This window comes from Pelodiscus sinensis, chromosome 11, assembly GCF_052426305.1.
Source record: "Pelodiscus sinensis isolate ZL-2025 chromosome 11, ASM5242630v1, whole genome shotgun sequence".
In the NCBI taxonomy this organism is placed as follows: domain Eukaryota; kingdom Metazoa; phylum Chordata; order Testudines; family Trionychidae; genus Pelodiscus; species Pelodiscus sinensis.
In genome coordinates, this window is record NC_143062.1 from 43689910 (window position 1) to 43710332 (window position 20423).

The following is a 20423-nucleotide window of genomic DNA, read 5'->3' on the forward strand; positions in this document are numbered from 1 at the left end:
ATAGCACTGTCCAGATGGGCTACTACTGTTGTCATCTTAGCTTTCATGGTCCTAACTTCAGTCCAGGAATTTCCAGGAATTAAGAGGCTTCTGATCACTACTCTAAAATAAAATACTAGAAGACTTACGTGGTGTTGCTTGGTTCCTTCAGGGGAGAGAGGGTGCAAGCGACGAGACAGCGACTTGGAGTTGTGTGGGTCTCAAGTCAAGAAGTTGAGAGTGTTGGGGTATAGGATTCAAGGTTGGGGAATGAGGAGGGGCGAAGGACAGAGAATGGGGATGCAGGAGTTGGGAGGTGTAGGGTACTCAGGGCATGGTGTGGAGGCAGCTGTTGGCTTCTCCCCAAAGCTGGCTCGGAGCAATGGGGACAGCACAGCCCACTCACTGGCCTGTCCTCAGCTGTTCCCCCTGGGGCCTGGGTGCTTGTTTGCCCCCATGGTCATTTGTGAGTATAATTGTCCCTGCTATCGCACACCTTTCTTTTCTTTGATGAGAAACAATTGCATTCCATGCAAATTAAGTATGTAAATATGCATTAAAAAAGTTAACCAGTTAAATGATAAAATTGTAATAATTTAACCGTTTAACCCAGTAGCTGTGGTCCAGCCAGCCGTGATGCCACAAGCTGCTCTGGCTGGTGGGGTCCTGCTACGCCATCTGTCCCTCTGGTTAACTGGTAACAAGGCTAATGCTTGCCAGTTAACCTTTTACATCCCTAACACACATCCTATTGTTATGGCGCAACCAAACCCTGACCTTGCTTTAAGTTATGCTAAGAGGAAGCTGTATACCAAATTTAGTGATCTTAGTTTTTACCCATTAGGAGGAGTTCTTGAACAAATGGACTCAGATGGACAGACTCACAGACGGACAAACACAAACTCTCTCAAATATATAATAGATTAGTAGGGCCATATATATAAAGATATATTAAATATTGGGATTTACTGACTATGTATTCGTTAACCTAGATTTGGTTATAATTCTGTAACGTATTAATTACCATAATAGAATTCCTTTACTGCATATACATTCAGACATTTTAAAAAAATTCAGGATATGGATGAAACTTTCTATCGACGTAAGTAGCATTTGCTAATATACAAATTCTCCAAATTATATTTTGAGAAAGCACTGTAGTTTCTGATGATTTAACCAAAAATGGCAGACAGTTGTGGTGTGAATGTGTACTCATTTACACAATTAACCAGCGAGCAATCAGTTAATCCTAAGGGGGGGGGGTCAGGCGGTATGTACAGGGAGCCAGTTTTTAAGCGGAGTCACCTCTCCCTGTCATTCATCTCCCCCACGCATGCTGCTGCCTCTGATGGGGGTGGGGGGGCGAAAGAAAGGCGAGGAGGCAAGCTGCAGCCAGTGTTCGCAGGGATCTGGCTTAAAAATTGGCTCTCCACGAGCACTAGCTCCCACCTGGCCTCCTGAATGTCAGTGTATAACTGCTGTAAATTTCAGCAGTTACACATTCACAGAAATTAACACATTTTAACATCTTTAGTCAGTTGAATTGTTCATGTTTCATTGTTTCTTTTGATTGGGTAGAAAATATTATTCACTAGAAGCCAGACCTTTTATTGTGAAACTTTCTGAAAGACTACGTAGGAAGTTAATTTCATTCCTGTGAGTAAAATATATTGATTAAAGGAAAATACATTGAAAATTACATTTTTCTCTTCTAGAATTTCATATTATTGTATGTGGGCTGGACTCTATAATTGCAAGAAGATGGATAAATGGCATGCTGGTAAAGGCTTTATTTTGAACTTTCTAAGTTAATCATTATTATTTGAGTATAGTTAGCTAAATTTGAACAACTTCATGCAATATATAGCAATATGTAAAACAATAGGTGATAGCATTGTAAAACTGGTGGAGATATATTGGTAAATACCTACATTTTCCATTATATTTCATATTTGAGTATATTGTAATCTTGATGTATGAAGTTACACCACTGACTCCCTGTGAATCATGACTGAAATATACAGCACTTTATTACATGCCACAAGTTGAAAGTTTAACGTGTAAATTACAAATGGATTTTCAGGCCACCAAAGGCAGGTCATCCTTTTTTCTTGAGTGGCTCACAGATAATGAGTTCCAATTCAGGCTGGACAGCTATCTGCATCAAAAAAACACTAGTATAATTGGCACTAGTTTTGTCCTTTGTGTTTTGTGAGGTCAAGAGTTAAAGAGCGTGGAGAGTTAATTCTCTCTCATATTTAGACCTGGTTCTTCTAGCCCAGAGATGAGATACAGTGATAGGCAGCATGGAGAAGTTTGCCTTGTTGCTTCCTATGCTAATGTCCTGTGAATAAACCAGAGTTCTGTCTCCCAGGTAATCAATCCAGTACCTTCAGAGAGCATTATATTCACTTTAAAATTAGATCCTGCTTTTATTTGTTTTAAAGTGACTATAAATAAGGGAATTCAGAAGAAAGTGTTTTTCCATTATTATTCACCATTTTATTCCTCGGTGTTGGGGTTTATTCATTCGTTCAATAGGAAGAATTAAAGATAGAAATACCTCCTGTTTCTTGATTTTTTGTTGTTTGTTTGTTTGTGTGCTTTCTGCATTTATCTTACATTACTTGGGATATAGTCTTTATTAACTTTCTGACACTTTATTTTGGGGGACTATGGATTTAATAGTACACGAGTGAGACAACTATGCTTTTTTTCCAATGGCATTCTAGTGGTGCCAGATAAAAATTATTCATAAAGGGCCACATTCTGCTCATTCAAAACATGAGTAATCATTGAAGTTTTGTGATTTGGTCCCCAAAAGTTAATTCTTTGTTGATATGGGACTTCTTGAGTTAAAGTAATACTCTGACAAGAGGCAGCAAACTCTAGGGGACTTGACCATGAGAATGAGAACCAAGGTTTCCTAAATTTAAAATCTGCCTCTACCACTGCCTTCTGTGTAACATTTTGATAACTCATTTAACTCTCTAGACCTCAGAACAAATTATGGCACTTGTAATTTGTATAACTGTGTCTATAGGCATTCCCCATAGAATATAGCAAGCTATCGCAGGGATAGGTTTAATTTCACTATCTCCAGTAAATTAAATAAGACTTTAACAGCATCATTTCAGTGCATGTGTAAACCTGAGGGCTGTGTCTACACTGGCATGAATTTCCGGAACTGCTTAAAACGGAATAGTATTCCGTTTTAAGTTTTTCCGGAAAAGGAGCGTCTACATTGGCAGGCTGCTTTTCCGGAAAAGCGTCCATGGCCAATGTAGACGCGCTTTTCCGGAAAAGAGTCCCGAGCGTCATTTTCACGATCGGGGCTTTTTTCCGGAAAAGACTACTGGGCTGTCTACACTGGCCCTTTTCCGGAACAGTGTTCCGGAATAAGGACTTATGCCCGAGCGGGAGCAGAATAGTTTTTCCGGAATAGTGGCTGATTTTGTACAGTAGAGCATCGTTGCTTTTCCGGAAATTCAAGGGCCAGTGTAGACAGCTCGCAGCTTATTCCGGAAAAGCGGCTGATTTTCCGGAATAAGTGGCCCAGTGTAGACACAGCCGAGATGTTTATAGCTACAGTAGTTAATCAGTCTTTCCAACACAATTCCAAAGTGCTCTTGCTCATCCTCTCTCTAAACAAGGGCTCCTTTGCATTTGTTTCCCATGCTCAGTGCATACCATAGCAGTCTTGTGTGAAGTTGTATACCTATAATGTTCTGTGTTCGCCTGCTATAACGAAACATGTACGTGTAGTCATTAGGATTAACCAATACACCCAGGCTTATCGGTTAATCGTGCAAACAGCTACATGCTAACATCCCTAGCATCTAGTCAAGCTTGGAATGGACATAATGTCAGCAGTACTGGGATAACATTAAATGTGTGATGGTGCAGTTCATTTGAGTACAGAACAACACATGAATCTTTGTGGAAGGAAGGCAAATTTTTCCCTGTGTATGACATGTTTAAAACATGGTCATGTGCCCAAGGCATTCACTGAGCCTCCTATGGTGTTGGCCAGCCGAGGCACCCTGGTGGGCCAGGAGAAGTGAATTGATAAGCAGAAATTGGGTTGTCAGGTCATGAACCTGGACTTTATGGATCTGCTGTTACAGCCCCCGGCTCACAGTACTGGAATGGAAGGAGAAGATTCTCAAGGTCAAGTGTAGTGTTTATATATTTGTGCTTAAGTTGAGAGAAATGAGCTGTAGATATTAGTGATTCATCACTGTTATGCAGCTGGATGCTGCAGTCATTAAGGCTGGAAGTCTTCTCTCTTTATAACCGTGGGGCGCAAGTGAGCAGAGTATTGAGCCCCTCCGATGAGTGCTATTTGGCAATTGGCCAAAGACTGATGATTTTTCTTCCCTTCCTCCTCCCCTCTCTCCCCCCCCCCCGTGCCCGCACATGCTGGCCTTCACTCGCCCATCATCCCACCATTATTCTTATAGCCAGATCCTGCCTTTGCCAGAACCCTATTTCTGCAGGCAGAAAACCAGGGGTTGAGGTAATATCTTATTTGCTCTAATACAAGATATTACCTCCCCTTCCTTGACTCTAATATCCTGAGAACAGCATGACAACAACTACTCCACATTTATGTAGGCAATTTGTCCATAGAAGTTCCAGTGACCCTGTACTTCCCATTAAGTATGTGTCCCTTGTAAAAGCACCAAAATACCATGAATAAATACTAAAATGTAAAATACCTCTTGATGGTATTAAAACCAAATCCACTTACTGTACTTTGTAGCCAGTAGAGTGGATGAATTGAATCTTTGTGCAATAGGACCAGATCATATAACTATTGCTGATAATAGTTTCTCTAAGCTACAGTCTTTCTCCAGTCGCTGGGTGTTAGAGTAGTGAAATGCTTCATTGTTCCCTCCTGTAGTTCAGCAGTGAGGTTGTTAGCAAACTAGTCTTTCATTACCCTTCTCTAAACCAGGGTCTCAGCTAAGGATGTTAAAGACTAGTCAACTATCTGATAAGCATTTGCTTATTGGATAGTGTTTTGACTAGTCTATAGGCATGTCTGCATTCCTCCTTTGAAATGTACATTCAGAGTGGGGGCTCTTCTACATTTCAACAGAGGAATGCAGAACTCGATGTACAGCCCAGAACCAGGAGGAAGTCCCGCTGACTCCGGGCTGCACGCAGGTGCCTTCTTTGAAATTTGAAATGCACAAGGGTACCCAGTGGGGGCTCTTGTGCATTTCAAAAGCCATGGAGCCCAGGATCAGTGGGCTCCATACTACGCTGCATGCTGCTAGGAGCCCAAGGTCAGCTGGGGACTCCTCAGTTGATCCCGGGCTCCCTGCAGCTGTCCCTTTGAACCATGCATCTGAGCGATTCAAAGGGGTATTGCAGGGAGCTGCTGATCCTGGGCTCCATGGCTTTGAAATGCACAAGAGCCCCCGCTGGGGACTCTTGTGCATTTCAAAGAAGGCACCTGCATGCAGCCCAGAGTCAGCGGGACTTCCTGCTGGCCCCGGGCTGTACTCGGAGTTCCGCATTCCTCCTCTGAAATGTACAAGAGCCCTAGCGCGGGCTCTTGTACATTTCGAAGGAGGAATGCAGAAGTGCCTATCAACTAGTTGAAGGAAATTCTGTCGACTAGTCAGTTAACTGCATTTTAACATCCTTAGTCTCAGCACTGGTAATCAACTGAGTTCCAGAGGGAGCCTGATTGCAGCCAGAGAAAAGGAGATGACAGAAAAATTGAGCTTGACGAATGAAACCATTTATTGAGAACAACTTAGAACATGAAAATCTGACAATGAAGGATCAGACTGCAAACATGAGAAGGAAATATGCTGTCTGGAAATAGAGCAACATGCCATGGCAATGCAGCAGATAATGGGGAGTAGGGTGAGAGGTTTTTTTTAAGAATGAAAGCCTGACTTTCTCAGTCTGACTCTAACACCAGGCTTGTTCCAGCAGATACCCCTCTAGCAGTATCAGAGGGGTAGCTGTATTAGTCTCAATCTGCAAAAACAAAGAGAAGTCCTGTGTCACCTTATAGACGAACAGATTTATCAGAGCATAAGCTTTGGTAGGCAAAGACCCACTTCGTCAGATGCATGTAATGGAAATTCCACAGGCAGGTATAAATATGCAGGCACGTGAAAAGAACAAGTACCAATCACAAGGAAGGCCAGAGATAACGAGGTCAATTCAGTCAGTGAGGATGTCCCACTTACAGCAGCTGATATGGAGGTGTGGAACAGCAAGAGAGGAGAAACTGTTTTTGTAGTTGGCTAGCCATTCACAGTCTTTGTTCAATCCTAAATTGATAGTGTCGGATTTGCAAATGAATTGTAGCTCTGCAGAACGGTATTGCTGGCACATGATGGCATATATTACATTGGTAGATGTGCAGGTAGATGTGTCCGCATATCTACACCAGCCATACCATCACAGGACCTAACCACATCAGCCACACCATCCATCACGGGCTCATTCACCTGCACATCTACCAATGTAATATATGCCATCATGTGTCAGCAATGCCCCTCTGCATTATACGTTGGCCAAACTGGACAACCACTACGTAAAAGAATGAACAGACGCAAATCAGAGATCAGGAATGATAACATACAAAAACCTGTAGGAGAACACTTCAGTCTCCCTGGACACATGATAGCAGATTTAAAAGTAGCCATCTTGCAACTTCAAAAACAGACTTAAAAGAGAAACTGCAGAGCTACAATTCATTTGCAAATAGCCATGCTTTCTCCCTGAATTGCAATTGAGGCAGACACAATTATTGTCTATGGTGTAGGGCCGTGGTCACCAACCAGTAGATCGCGATCTACTGGTAGATCTCAGGGGCTCTCAGAGTAGCTCTTGAGCCCTCTCTGAACTGCACGCCTGCGCAGTACATTTACATTAGATTTCCTCATTTGAGGAGTCGGGAGGTGGGAGGTCGGGAGGTGGGAGCTGGGAGGTCGGGAGGGCTGAAACACCCCAGCAAGCTGACTGTGGCTTTCAGCTGAAAGATGCTGCCCTGCGCTCCAGCTGATTGGCGGCTTCTCCTCTGCACCTGCCCATGTGCAGGGCAGCCGGGCAGCCGCTTCTCTTCCGTCCAGCCCGGCTGCCCTGCGCTCAGCCCAGGGAGGCTGCATCTAGCTCCAGCTGTGCTGGAGCAAGCTTCCCAGGCTGAGCGCAGGATCACAGATGCCCATCTGATGGACTGTATACGACTAGCAATCTCAGACTACAACCCAGACTTCAGGACACTGGCAGATACTGTTCAGTCACAGGTGTCACACTGAGACTGTTATTGGAAGAAAAAATACATAATTATCAATACTTGATTTTAGATTTACAAAATAGCAGAGAACAAAATGTATAATTGTAAATGCTTCATTTGACATTTAAATAGCATGAATTAAAAACAGACCATTTATTTCATAACTATAAACATGTGATTTTAATTTTATATATTGCATAATTTAAAAATAAACTGTTTAGCAGAGTGTATAAGGGTTGGGGATAGCAAGTGACGGACAGGAGAATAAAGAGGACGGGGCTTCAAGGAAGGGGCGGAGCGGTAGATCTTCACCTGTTCTGAGACTTAAAAAGTGATCTTGGGTGTAAAAAGCTTGGAGACCACTGGTGTAGGGCAAAAAGACTGCATTTCTGTACTTTCCAGAGAAGGCGGGAATTCTTGAACATTAGCTCAGTTGTGTACTTTTCAGGCCAGCCTAACGCTGAGCAGTATGCAGGTGTAATCCACGGGGGCTTGTGTTACAGTAGGGTCAGTAGCTTCTTCAGTCAGTATCCTCATGTTGCAGGAGTAGGCACAGCATGGTGCCGTCTATCACTCTAATGCACTTAGTGAACGCATTCTCAAGAAATCTAATTTGGGAGATATTTAAAATGTTGATCCGATTTCCCTGTAAAATGTATCTGCTGTGTTATGCACCTGCAGCACGAAGCCCCCCTTTTGTGGACCTTTCAAAACCCTCCCAGTGAGCAATGGTGGCCTTCAGTTGTCAGTTTTCGTGTGGAAAGTGGATTTCTTTTTGAATGGATTGGAACTTGTGTGTTGGTATGAGTTCCTGTAAGAGAGGAACATGTACACAAGTCTTCATTAGAAGTGTTCCAATCACTGTTCTTTATCGCTGGTTTCTTGCACGCAACCCTGTTTCACAAGACATTGGAAATGTCATGGTCAAAAAATATTTCCTGGTCAGTAGAAGATGTCATCCACATGCATAAGGCTTGAATGTAGCGCCAAGGATTCTTGCTCAAATGTCAGGATAATGTAATTAAAACTACACTCCACAAAATGTCAGTGCCATCTAGGAGGATACCTAGGTTACACATGTGATCCTTACATGTATTTTAGAGCTTCAGCAGGGTCCTTGAATAGATACTGGACATAGTACTATTCTTCTAGATGTCTCTGAAATACAGGCTTCTAAGCAGAGTGTGGGCCCTTATAGAGAAGAAGATAAAACTGAAACTATTGTATATGAAAGCCTGTTTTTGTGCGTAGTTGTAGCCATTTTCTTTAATAAATATCACTTGCTTAAAAAGGCCTGTGATTCTGTGTATCTTGACAGTAACAGTTGGAGGAAATTCAGTGTGTGTGCATACCACACCTGCTTAATCAAATCAGATGGAATTGTGAACACTAAACTCTCTCAAACAAATGTTTGCTGCTGTGCTTAATCTTCAAATGGCTGAGTCATCTGCCATATATAAGATTTCTATGTCTGTTTCCTCATCTGTATGATTGGGTGATAAGTTATGTACCTAACTCCATGGATATTTTGGGAGGGTGGCTGGCTAATATTTGTATTGCAGATGTAAAGTGCTGAGTATTTAGGCATAAAACAATTTATGGGACAATTTATGCATTTGTGGATGCATCTGTCTTTTCTTTTTTTAATTTCTACTATTTTACCAGAGTATAGAAGCAACATTCCATCATAAATTAATTTGAGTTTTAAGTCTTGAGTATATAATGACAAACAGGAAACTGAGACGATGTAAAGATTACTATAAATACAATATTGAATATTTCTTAGCATGTTGTGTTATATCTTCAAGTACTAGATGAACTCTAAGGAATTTTTCAGATCTGGCGTAATATTTTATGCAACTTGTGTAAACTTGTAATTTTAACAGATGTCATTTTTAAACTATGAAGATGGCATGTTAGATCCAAGTTCCATCATTCCTTTGATAGATGGAGGGACAGAAGGTTTTAAAGGAAATGCTCGTGTGATTATTCCTGGAATGACAGCTTGTATTGAATGCACACTAGAACTTTATCCACCTCAGGTAACTAAAAGCATTGATTCCTCCCCCCCCCCGCCCCCCCCCCCCCCCCCCGGCGCGTTCCATTTTTTCCACTTATCCCTTCTCCTTCCTCTCCTCTCTCAGAAAAGATATATTTAATAATGTATGATCTTTCCTTATCAGATCAATTTTCCCATGTGTACTATTGCATCCATGCCAAGGCTGCCAGAACATTGTATTGAATATGTCAGGATATTACAGTGGCCCAAGGAACATCCTTTTGGAGGTAATCAGACCCACCACATTTTATTTTATTTCTTAAATCAGTGAACTACAGTGATTTTTAAGTAATCAAAGTACTTGTTCCAAAGTAAAAGGAGCAAAAGCATACTTTGATCCAGCAAACAGTTGATTTTAATTTAGCACTTTGGTCAGTGGTGGTTGGTAAGATAAATTTCACTCTTGGATTAAAATTCTACCTGTTAGTTTTCAGCCTGAAGCACAGATTTTACAACTGCATAAGAAAGAAAAGTAGACTGTGTTGAATAAACAGTTGATCATTTGTTCATTATACGTTTATAGTCTCAGATGGTAGTCATGTTAGATTACACATTGTTCTCCTTTTCACTAATCCACAGCTGCCATCAGCAGAAAAAAGAACAGTCATAATTGTTAGCACAGTGTCATTATTTTCTATTAATAATGTAGAAATACAGAGCTGTATAATTTTGGACTGAATTTGTCACGTGAATGGTTCCATTGGGAAATGCTCTTTTATTATGGTGAATTGATAACAGTACTGAATATTCATGTTAGAGTAGCTTGTAATGGTTTCATTGCTTATTACAGTAAAAGTAAACTTAGTCCGTTACAGAGGTTCACTGACTAATGAATGGTTATTTAGATTCTTTTTATGACTTTAATACTATATCATTGCCAAAGTGTCTCATAATTTTTAAAACTGGCTTTTTTTGGCCATTCTTAATCAACCCTTGAACGCTTAAATATTTTGTTGACATTTTTGTTTCCCTTGTGTGTACCAGTAACTTTTCTGCTATATTTGATTTATTGCTGATATTGGTGTCCTTTGGGGGCTGGGGGGGGGGGGGGGAGATATTGAGACTTTCTGAAGGTTTGAAGAGAGATGCATATCTTGTAATGTCCATATAAGAAAAAAGTAGCTCTACTATTTAGTCTTCTAATCTTAGTGTTGCTCTTAAAAATATTATATGGTTTCCACTCTTGAGAATGTGTAAGGGTTTTCAACAAAACTACATTTAAAGTTAGTTACATATAAAATAATACAGGTTGGACCTCATTGGTCCAGCACCCTCAGGACTTAGGTGGTCCCGAACGAGGGATTTGCTGGACCAGGGAAGGTCCCTCCTCTCCTGACTGGGGATGTAAGCAACTAGTTGACTATCTGATAAGCATGTGCTTATCGGATAGTCAACTAGTAACTTGACAAGTCGCTTTCCCGCACTCTTGCTGCCTCTGTCAGAAAGAGGCAGCAAGTGGGGGGAGCAGGAGTTGGTGTTTGGAGGAGACCGGCTTAAAAGCCGGTTCCCCCCAACACCATCTCTACAGAACGGTAGGGGAGACAGAGGCATAGAGGGGGACTGGGCAAGGATGGAATCAGCTGATTTCTGGCTTGCGCCCAGGTCCCCCCCGCTGCGCTTCAGCCTTTTAAATGTATTAAGAGCAGGCAGGGGTGCAGCAAGGGGAACAAGGCGTGAGCCGAGAATCAGCTGTCCTGGCTAGTGCCTGGCCCCCCGCTGCGCTTCTGCTTTATAAATGTATTAAGAGCCATTGGGCTCTTAATATATTTAAAAGGCAGAGCAGCAGTGGGGTTAGCTCCCGGGGCTGGAAGCTAACCCCACTGTGGCTTCACAGTTTCCCTCACTTATCGACTAGTCGATGGAAATTCATCAACTAGTTGATTAGTCAATTAAATGCAATTTAACATCCCTACTCCTGACCTGGATTGTCACTGGGTTAGGGTGCCAACCTGCCCCGCGTTGCTTCCCCAGCCCCTCGGGGATCTCTAGATGCCACCAGCACCGCTGCTGCCAGAGCACCATAGCTGGAGCTTTGCAGCCGGAGCAGAGCTCCACAGCCGCCTGGCTCTGCAGCTGTGGCCAGAGCTCTGCAGCCGCCTGGCTCCACGGCTAAGGTCAGAGCTGCATGGCTGGGGCTGAAGCTCTGTGGCCAGAGCTCCCTGACTGCTACAGGGGCTGGAGCTCCACATAAGAACAGCCAGACCGGGTCAGACCAAAGATCCATCTAGCCCAGTATCCTGTCTGCTGACAGTGGCCAATGCCAGATGGTCCAGAGGGAGGAATCAGAGCTGCTGCTAGGATCAGAACTCCCTCCCCCCCGACCTGTTCTCCCTGGCGGGTGCGCGCGCGCGCACACACTCCCCGCTGAGTCACCAGTGCCCCCTATGGTGCTTGTGCCCTGCCGCCAAACCTCCCTGTTCCTGGGCTTTGTGGTCCAGGAACATCCGTGGTCAGTGCCGAACCACGGATCTTGCTGGACCAGGGAGTCCCAGTTAAGGCAGGTACAATCCATATTGGGGAGTGTGGAAAATGCGTGGTTAAGCAGAGTGAACATTGGCTTGGCCTGTTCTGTTCCTCCTCAAATCCACAATGTAGTTATCTGCCCGTGGCTCCTGTGTACACCCCATCATGACCATCCATGTCATGAACTTGCAGATTTTATAAACTATACATCAGGGCTTGCAAAATGCATGGAAATCAGTTTTAATAACTACATTGGTTAGCCAACAATGCTTCTGAAAACACGTGCTAATTTTCACCAAGACTAGTGGATTAAAATAAATTTAGAATCATAGAACTGGAAGGAACTTCAAAAGGTCATCAAGTCTAGTCCCCTTTACTGATAGTAGGACCAAGCCCCATCTAAAATTTGTAGAAAAAAAAGTAGATGTTGATGAAGAGCTATTATGAATTTAATTTATCTGTACATTCTTTATTTTCCCGTAGAGAGTGTTCCTTTGGATGGAGATGACCCTGATCATATACAATGGATTTACCAACAATCTTTAGCAAGAGCATCACAATTCAATATCAAGGGTGTTACATACAGACTTACTCAAGGTAAGAGTAAGTGCAGTAGTTGGCATTTCTGTAAGTGTGTGTGGACAGTAACCTCTTGCAAATTGCAGCAATCAATTCCAAGGAAATGCATAGATATTTCAACAGCATTTTAGATACTACAGTGATGGGTGCTATAGAAATGTGCAGTATAGGAAAGTGTGTAAAGTGACAAAGGGTATACTGTACTGCAATCAAAGCAACCACAACATTTGTGGAACAGTACTCTGTATGGGAAAGCTACTTTGGAAAAGTTTTAATGCTTTGTTTCATCTCTTCAGGGGTTGTTAAGCGGATCATTCCAGCTGTAGCTTCTACAAATGCAGTCATTGCAGGTACAGTAATGATGAAATGAAAAGTTTTGGCTTTTATTAGAAAGTTCCCAGACATCGGAGTACAAGTTTCCCTCATTTTGCCTGACCATTGGGGGTAGTGAGGTTTTTTTTCCCGTGAGGCAGCTGTTAAGGACTGGAGGGTGAGAGTGGGTAATTTAGGGTTTTTCTAGTTCGCTAACTTTTTCTTTTATTTTCCCATTTTCTCTGTGTGACAGCTGCACATCGTCTTGCATAATTCTCAGCACTTTCTATGATTGAGAGTAAGAAAAAGTTGGAGAATGCACTGCCACCTCAAAAATGTAGAGATAAAAAGTATAATGTAGATCTGCAAGACCTAAGTGCCCTCCAAACAGCAGCTTATCAAGGGCTGCACAGGCACCTATGTCTGCATTGGGGAGAGACGCCTCCTCCCCAGCCCCAGAGCTGCCATAGGCAGGGAGAGGCATTTCTTCCCTGGCCCCAACCTTGGAGCTGCTCCAGGTGGGGAGAGCTAGGGAGAAAAGCTCTTTTCTGACCCCAGCCCTGGAGCTGCCACACATTGCAGATAGGCAGGGAGAGAGGCTCTCCCCACCACCTTGGCCCCAGCCCTGGACCTGCCATGAGCAGAAAGAGATGCTTTCCCTGATGCAGCTCCAGAGCAGCCTACATCCCAAACCTCTCATCTTTGGCCCCACCTCAGAGCCTGCACCTCTAGCCGGAGCCCTCTGCGCCAGTCCTGAGCCCCTTCCTGCAAACTGTCCCCTCCCCAGAGCCTGCACCCTCAGATCCCTCACTTCTCTGCCCCCCAGTCACGAGTCCCCTCCCACACTCCAAATCCCTCAGCCCCACCACATGACTTTTGTTACGTGCACAAATGCTGACATGGTGCATCACACATCCTGTCCATATTGGTTCACACAACCAAATTCATTCTACATATATGCATGAGAAAAGTTAGAAGGAACATTGTCCAAGACTGTCTCAGATGAGTGCCAAGTCCACCACATCTTAGTGTATAGCAGTGATTTCCAACTTTTTTTAAGCATGAGATCACTTTTTGAATTTAAGTGCAATCCAAGATGCATCTCGTACACAAAGACCCTCCTTTGTGCCCCTTCTCCGGGGCTCCGCTCCTGCTAGCTCGGTCCTCCCTCCCTCTCCTATCCTCATGCACTTTCACTAGGCTGGGGCAGAGGGTTGGGGTGCAGGCTCTGGTCTTGGGTTAAGGGATTTGGAGTGTGAGAGGAGCTTGGGGCAGGCAGTTGGGGTGCAGGAAGGGGTTCTAGATGCAGGGTCTGGGAGGGTGTTTGGATGCAGGGGTGCTTGGGGTGCAGGAGGAGGTTCATGACTAGGGTAGAGGTTTGGGATGTGGGCTCCAGCTGGGCACTGCTTACCTCAGGTGGCTCGTGGGTGGTGGTGCAGTGAGACTAAGACAGGGTTGCCCATGTCCTGGCCCTGCACCACTTCCAAAAAGCAGCCAGCAGACTCCATCCCAAGTCCTCTTGTGCCCCCCTTCTGCTCTTTGGAGATAATGATACAGAGTGGGAGAGGGGGCACCTTGACATCAGCGGCCCTCCTCTCCCTCCTGTGCCTTGCACAGAAAGCAGGAGGTTCCCAGGGCGGGGTCAGCTCCAAAGCAAAGGGCAGGAGATCAGCTGCCCCTCCCCCTACCGCTGCTCAAGTGCCCGCACTTGATAGCCTCTTGGCCAAACCAGTCAGGAATCACCTGTCAGAGGCTCCAAGATCTACTGGTTGGTGACCACTGGTGGATAGTCATACCAGCTAAGAGTCAGAGGAACCTTTCAGTCTGTAGGTGTTTTGATTGTTTGTGTATATATTTTAAGATTAAGAACAAAGCAATTGTTTTTTTCCTTTTCCAGCTGTATGTGCCACTGAAGTTTTTAAAATAGCCACAAGGTAATTTGTTGTTTTTTAATATAAATATTTTCAACAAACTTATTTGTATAAACACTAACCCATTTCTCATTGCAGTGCATACATTCCTCTGAATAACTACTTGGTGTTCAATGATGTAGACGGATTATACACATATACATTTGAAGCTGAAAGAAAGGTTAGTACTACTACAGAAAAGCCTCTTGGGCTAGCTGGGTTCTTTCCTGAATTATTATAGAATCTGTTGCAATAGTAGCTATTTACTTATTTGCTGGACTTAAAATGCAATCTCTGTTTCCCACCACAGTATCTAAATATCTCCCAGGTATTTACAAACAGAAGTAACAGTATGACTGATAACTGTACAGATATTCTGTGGGAGAGGGTTGGCCTAATAGGCAGTGATGTGCAAGGTTCCCTTTAGGCTGTGGGGTAACGCAGCTGGGGGGCTGTGCTGCTGCCGAAGCTTTGTGGGAACCTTGTAGATTCATAGAGAACAACGAAACTGTTCAGCTTTAAAGGAGAGTAAATTAAGGTCAGTTGTTGATGGATCTGGGGGTACATCAGTTATCTGGGGCATGGCAAGTGTACTAGACACATGTGGGCACTGACATGTTACTGTGTGAAGAAATTTTTCCATCTGTCCTCTAGGGCTCAGCAGCATTACTCTGCTAAGGCCAAGCAGTTGGGCAACAATTAACCATTAGAAAGAGAAGCATTTGATAGGTGGATTGTAGGCCTACTCTATCAAATTATCATTAACTATAATAAAGTAAATACAAAATACTGGTGCTTTATTTAAGAAATATTCATATCTGTTGGGGCCCAAATTTCTCAGTGGCTGGGGAACAAGTTCCAGGTGCAGGAAGGATTTCCCACCAGCTATTGGTGTAGGCCTTGTTGCTGTATCCAGTGTTTAAAGCAGCAACCCCTGTCTAGAAAGGTGAGCCAGGTGATTTAAATCTCTAGCTCTGGCAATTACTTTGGCTAATATAGCTGGAGGAGAACAATATCTGAGCCTAGAAAACAGGATTGAGAAAATATTAACCCTCTGACATCAAGAATCATAATTCCCAGAACAAAGTATATAGCCTTAAGGGCACAACAGCAACTGTTGGCACAAAGAGGTTTGGACATAGTTAATTCAGTAACATACAGGATTAACTCTAAACCAAACAAAATACAGATTGACTGTACGTTTGGATACTGCTATATATTAGTGACTATCAAGCTGATTCAGAGCCCACTGAAGTTGATGGAAAGGCTCCCATTGATTTCACAGAGCACTGGATTGGGTATTTAATCTTCAGAGACATATTAATTTTGCTAGATCCATGTGTTTATAAATGTTTCAATACTTGTAATAGCAAAGATCTGCAATTTGAATCATTACTGGTCCTGATACAAGTGTATCGGTACAGGTTGGACCTCCCTTGTCCAGCACCCTTCAGACCTAACTGGTCCCAAACCGGTGGATTTGCTGGACCAGAAGAGATCCCTCTCTTCATGGCCCATGCTGCCCTGCTGCCACCAGACTAGGGCACCCTGGCCCCGCTGCTGCCCCAGCTGCAGGGATTTCTAGCTGCTGCTGGCCCCATTGTTGCTAGGGCTGGAGTGGCATGACCAGAGCTCTGCAGCCGCTTGGCTCCACGGCCGGGGGGCTGGAGCTCCACGGCAGCTGCTGGGGTTGCAGCTCACCGGCTGCTGGGGCTAGAGCTCCCCGCCCTGCCGTCAGATCTCCCTGTTCTTGGGCTCTGGTCCAGGAATATCCATGGTCATGCCAGCCCATGGATATTGCCAGTACAGGGAGTCCCAGTTAAGGGAGGTTCAACCTGTATAATCTTAGTAACTCTGTGTGTGTGTTTGTTGTTTGTTGTTGTTTTTGTTTTGTTTTTCCCTCCTATAGGAGAATTGTTCAGCCTGCAGCCAACTCCCTCAAAATATAGAGTTCCCTCCATCAGCTAAACTGCAGGAGGTTTTGGATTATTTGACAAATAATGCTTCATTGTAAGTCTGCAACTATTCTGATTTCTTGGATTCGTTTTTAGAAATTTGAAGTTTTGCAGCATGTTAAATATTTTTTTCAAGCTGCGTTTTATCCTGATAGCTCTCATGTTTTATTGTTGTATGTTTCATACAGACAAATGAAATCTCCAGCAATCACAGCAACTGTGTATGGGGGGAATAAAACACTCTATTTACAGGTGAGCAGTACCTGCTTACTTTTGCTTAAACTTATTTTCATTTTAAGTTTTGTTTGGTTTAATTAAAAAAAAAATTTATTTTGCAGACAGTCGCTTCAATTGAAGAACGAACAAGGCCAAATCTTTCTAAGACACTGAAAGGTATTATCTAATTCAGTTATATGCAGAAGATCAAGACACACACATTAATCAGAGATATGATTCACAATTCGATTGCTGTACAATAATTCCTCATTTAACACGTGCCCACTTAACACATTTTTGCGATAGCGTGATTTTTTTAGGGAATGTTTTTTGAATTCCACGACTGTCCCCGGAATAACACAACTTCCCCAACTGGCCCGTTGCCGGCGGCTGTGTGGAGCATCCCCTGACTCCCTGCAAAGTGGCGGAGGGTTCGCTGCTCGCCGCGCCGTTCCCCACTGACTCCCCCTCGCTGGACATTTTGCCCCCTCTCTTCCGCCCCCGTTTGCAGGCTGGCCCATTGCCGGCGGCTGCACGGGGCTTTCCCTGCCTCCCTGCAAAGCGGCGGAGAGTTCGCCGCTTGCCGTGCCGTTCCCTGGCAACCCCTCCCCCCCCGCCAGATGCAGTGCGGGTCCTGGCAGACCCGTCACAGGGGCATACTTCCAACCCAATCCCCCTCCCTTCTCCTCCCCTTTTCTTCCCCAGAGCCAAACACCTCCCTTTCCTGCTGTAACCCAGTCCCCTTTCTCCCCCAACCTTATATCTTGGTCCCAACAGACACCACCGCTTGAAACGCAACCCCCACCTTTTCCATTATTTTCAATGGGAAAATTGAATCCACATAACACATTTTCACTTAACACGATCGTTTTCTGAAACATATCTTTAGTGATAAATGAGGAATTACTGTATTGTTTAATGCTTCTGTAGAATTTAGTGCACATACTGCAACAATAGGAGCTCTTTTACACAACAAATCTTGAAAATTACATATAATGAAATACTAGTATGTGACTAGTTTTAGAGAGCTAGGTTTGTACCTGATAAAGTAATTTTAAGATGTGCAAATGTACAGACTGCTGGATTGTCAAAAAACTTAATGGATTTGATTTTTTTTAAATCTGGGATTATTGTTCTCTATTCTTTTCCCCATGGCTAAATTGGGATTTTTGAGAAGGAGGGTGTGACAGCGCTTTGGGGGTGCCCCGTCTCCTGCACCCCGAAATGGCACAAACAGACTGCACCAGCCGGTGGAATAGAGGAAGTTTATTGCCTCTCCAGGTTACAGCACAGCACAGATGTAGTCTGTTCACAGAGCTGGGCTAGGCTGCCTCAGGCCCCCTTGAGATGGGGGAGACTGGGCCCCTAAACTCCAGCCCCTTTCCCTAGGCTGTCTCCTCCATGCTTCCAGCCAGCAACTAACTCACCCTCTTCCAGCCCTGCCCCCCAGCCAGGGCAGCATTCCACCTTCCTTTGTTCCTCTCCATGGGGGTGTCTGGCCATACGGGTTTGCATAGTGACTCATCCTGTTTTGCTGGGTCGTGGTACCCACTGCAGCCAGTGGGGGTTACCCCAGAGCCAGCAGCATAGAAACCAGCCAGGTACCCCCACTACGTCACAGAGGGATTGTAGAGAATTACCTAACACAGCCCAGAATTTTCAGTGTAGTAAGCTGTCTTTTTCCATGGAAAGTAAAATTGACTTGCAGAAGACAGAGGGCGTAGATAATTTCAGTTACCCCTCTTCTTACATCCACTCCACTCTTTGTGTTTTTGCTTTGCATTTTGGTATTCTCTTCTATTTCACCAACACTTTTACTTTAAACCTATAAGAGGATAATAACCCACATCCTCACTCACTAATTCAGGCAGTAAAATATGATTAACCCATTTTCATACAATCAACCTTGTCATTATAATTATTTTGGGAATGAGGACTAACTCCTTTAGTATTAATTATTTGGGCAGATGTCATTAGAAAAAAAATATTGGAGTCCTCAAAAGATGCTTTTTTGTTCTTGACAAGTATCTTCTGCTAGCCATCTTGCTGAATTAAGCCTGAGGTTATTACTACTAATGTATTACATATAACTGAATTCTGCTCATTTTGTTTAAGGCTTCCTAGAATTAAGTCATTCTGCGGGGGGGGGGGGGAGGGAGGGATGCAGTGGTGGTTTGTTTTTTTAAGCGCAGATTTATTGCGCACAACTTTTTTTATTTTTTGTTTCAGAGTTGGGGCTCGTTGATGGTCAGGAACTTGCAGTTGCTGATATAACTACACCACAAACTATGCTGTTCAAGCTTCATTTTACTTAAGTCCAAATAATCTGCACATAACAGTAAGAAAATTCTGCACACCATGTAAAACATGTTGTGCTCTGTGGATGTTGAGTAACCTAAAATGTCCCTTTTAAGTACTAGCCTTGCTGGAAGCTGGATTATCCCAGGCAAATCACTCTTATTTTAGAACTGTCCTTAGATGCCAATATTTGGTGGATAGTATTTGTATAAATACACATTAATGTACAGAACTTGATAAACAGTGATAATTATTTTTGGTTTATGTGTTGCTACTGTTAAAATAATGCCAACACTCCTTCCTACACTTGGACATTTTATGGTGGTCAAAGGAGTTCTCTGCTTGCATTTGAACACCCACCTCTACCGAAGAATATCCTTTAAGGAGAACCATGATTTTAAATTAAATTTTAGAACCCATGTACATTTGTTGAGTCTTATATTGAAACCTGTGGGCAGTAGAGTAAAAGAAGCATTGTATGTTTCCTCCTTTATTTAATATTCATTTTTATTGACCTGCTAAATGGTTATTAAGTATTGCAGAGGGTTACTTCACTTTGGTTTACAAATATGGCAAGACAATGAAATTAAACTAAATGAACATCTGTGAATGAAAATTAAGTATTTTTCATGTGTATATGTGCAGTGGACTAGTGGCTACTATGCACAAAAGTGCAGTCAAAAGCCCACTGATGTTCAAGATCGGTGAGTTACGTTTGGTTATCATTGATGCTCTCAAGGTATTTATTAATAAAATATATATAAAGATATCTTGTTCTGCAGTGAGTCAATGGGAATTCAGGACAATATTCACATAAAGAAGAGGCAAAATCATAAGGTATCACTTTGTCAAATCTGTCATTTTATTTGATACTTTCCTTTTTCTTTTAAATCCTGTTCTCTCATCCATGCTTTTAGAAATATATATGTAGAATGTACTTGCAGGACATACACACCAAAACACTGTAACATAAATATGTCTTGCAAAAAGTAGCTGCATTTAGTACCATTTAAAACATTAAAATTAAAGCTGGCTGAAATATTTAAATATGCAACTTGATGAAAAAAATCATAAATCTTTACCACTTTTGACAAGTTGTAATTGAGAGAACTCTATCATCAGCCTTTTGAATAAATTACTTTAAAGCTTGGGTTCCCAAACTGGGGGGGGGGGGGCGTGAAGAACTTCCAGGAGGGGTGTGAGGTGACCCAGCCACACACACCTGTCAATCCCACCCCAAGTTTTGCTGCTATTTTTTGGGAGTGGAGGCGTAATGCCGAAAAGTTTGGGAACCACTGCTTTAAAGAGTACTTAAGTCATTCTTAAAACTGGCACTTTCTAAAATGGATGCACCTATCTAAATAAGGAAAATGTGCAACTTTCCT

The 20423-nt window shown here is 43.2% G+C and overlaps 1 protein-coding gene across 3 annotated transcripts in view; it reads left to right on the forward strand.

Annotated features, from left to right (window-relative positions):
• Nucleotides 1-19805, forward strand: part of UBA3 (ubiquitin like modifier activating enzyme 3) — a 33593-nt gene extending 13788 nt beyond the window's left edge. For all 3 annotated transcript variants that reach the window (XM_075938566.2, XM_075938567.2, XM_089781258.1), the window contains 12 exons: nucleotides 1038-1081; nucleotides 1695-1759; nucleotides 9133-9288; nucleotides 9430-9532; nucleotides 12252-12365; nucleotides 12644-12697; nucleotides 14557-14593; nucleotides 14669-14750; nucleotides 16479-16579; nucleotides 16713-16776; nucleotides 16863-16917; nucleotides 18970-19805. In XM_075938566.2, coding sequence (XP_075794681.1) covers nucleotides 1038-1081; nucleotides 1695-1759; nucleotides 9133-9288; nucleotides 9430-9532; nucleotides 12252-12365; nucleotides 12644-12697; nucleotides 14557-14593; nucleotides 14669-14750; nucleotides 16479-16579; nucleotides 16713-16776; nucleotides 16863-16917; nucleotides 18970-19055 — 961 coding nt within the window. In that variant the 3' untranslated portion in view covers nucleotides 19056-19805. The remainder of the gene's footprint in view (nucleotides 1-1037; nucleotides 1082-1694; nucleotides 1760-9132; nucleotides 9289-9429; nucleotides 9533-12251; nucleotides 12366-12643; nucleotides 12698-14556; nucleotides 14594-14668; nucleotides 14751-16478; nucleotides 16580-16712; nucleotides 16777-16862; nucleotides 16918-18969) is intronic.
• Nucleotides 19806-20423: the final 618 nt, after the last annotated feature.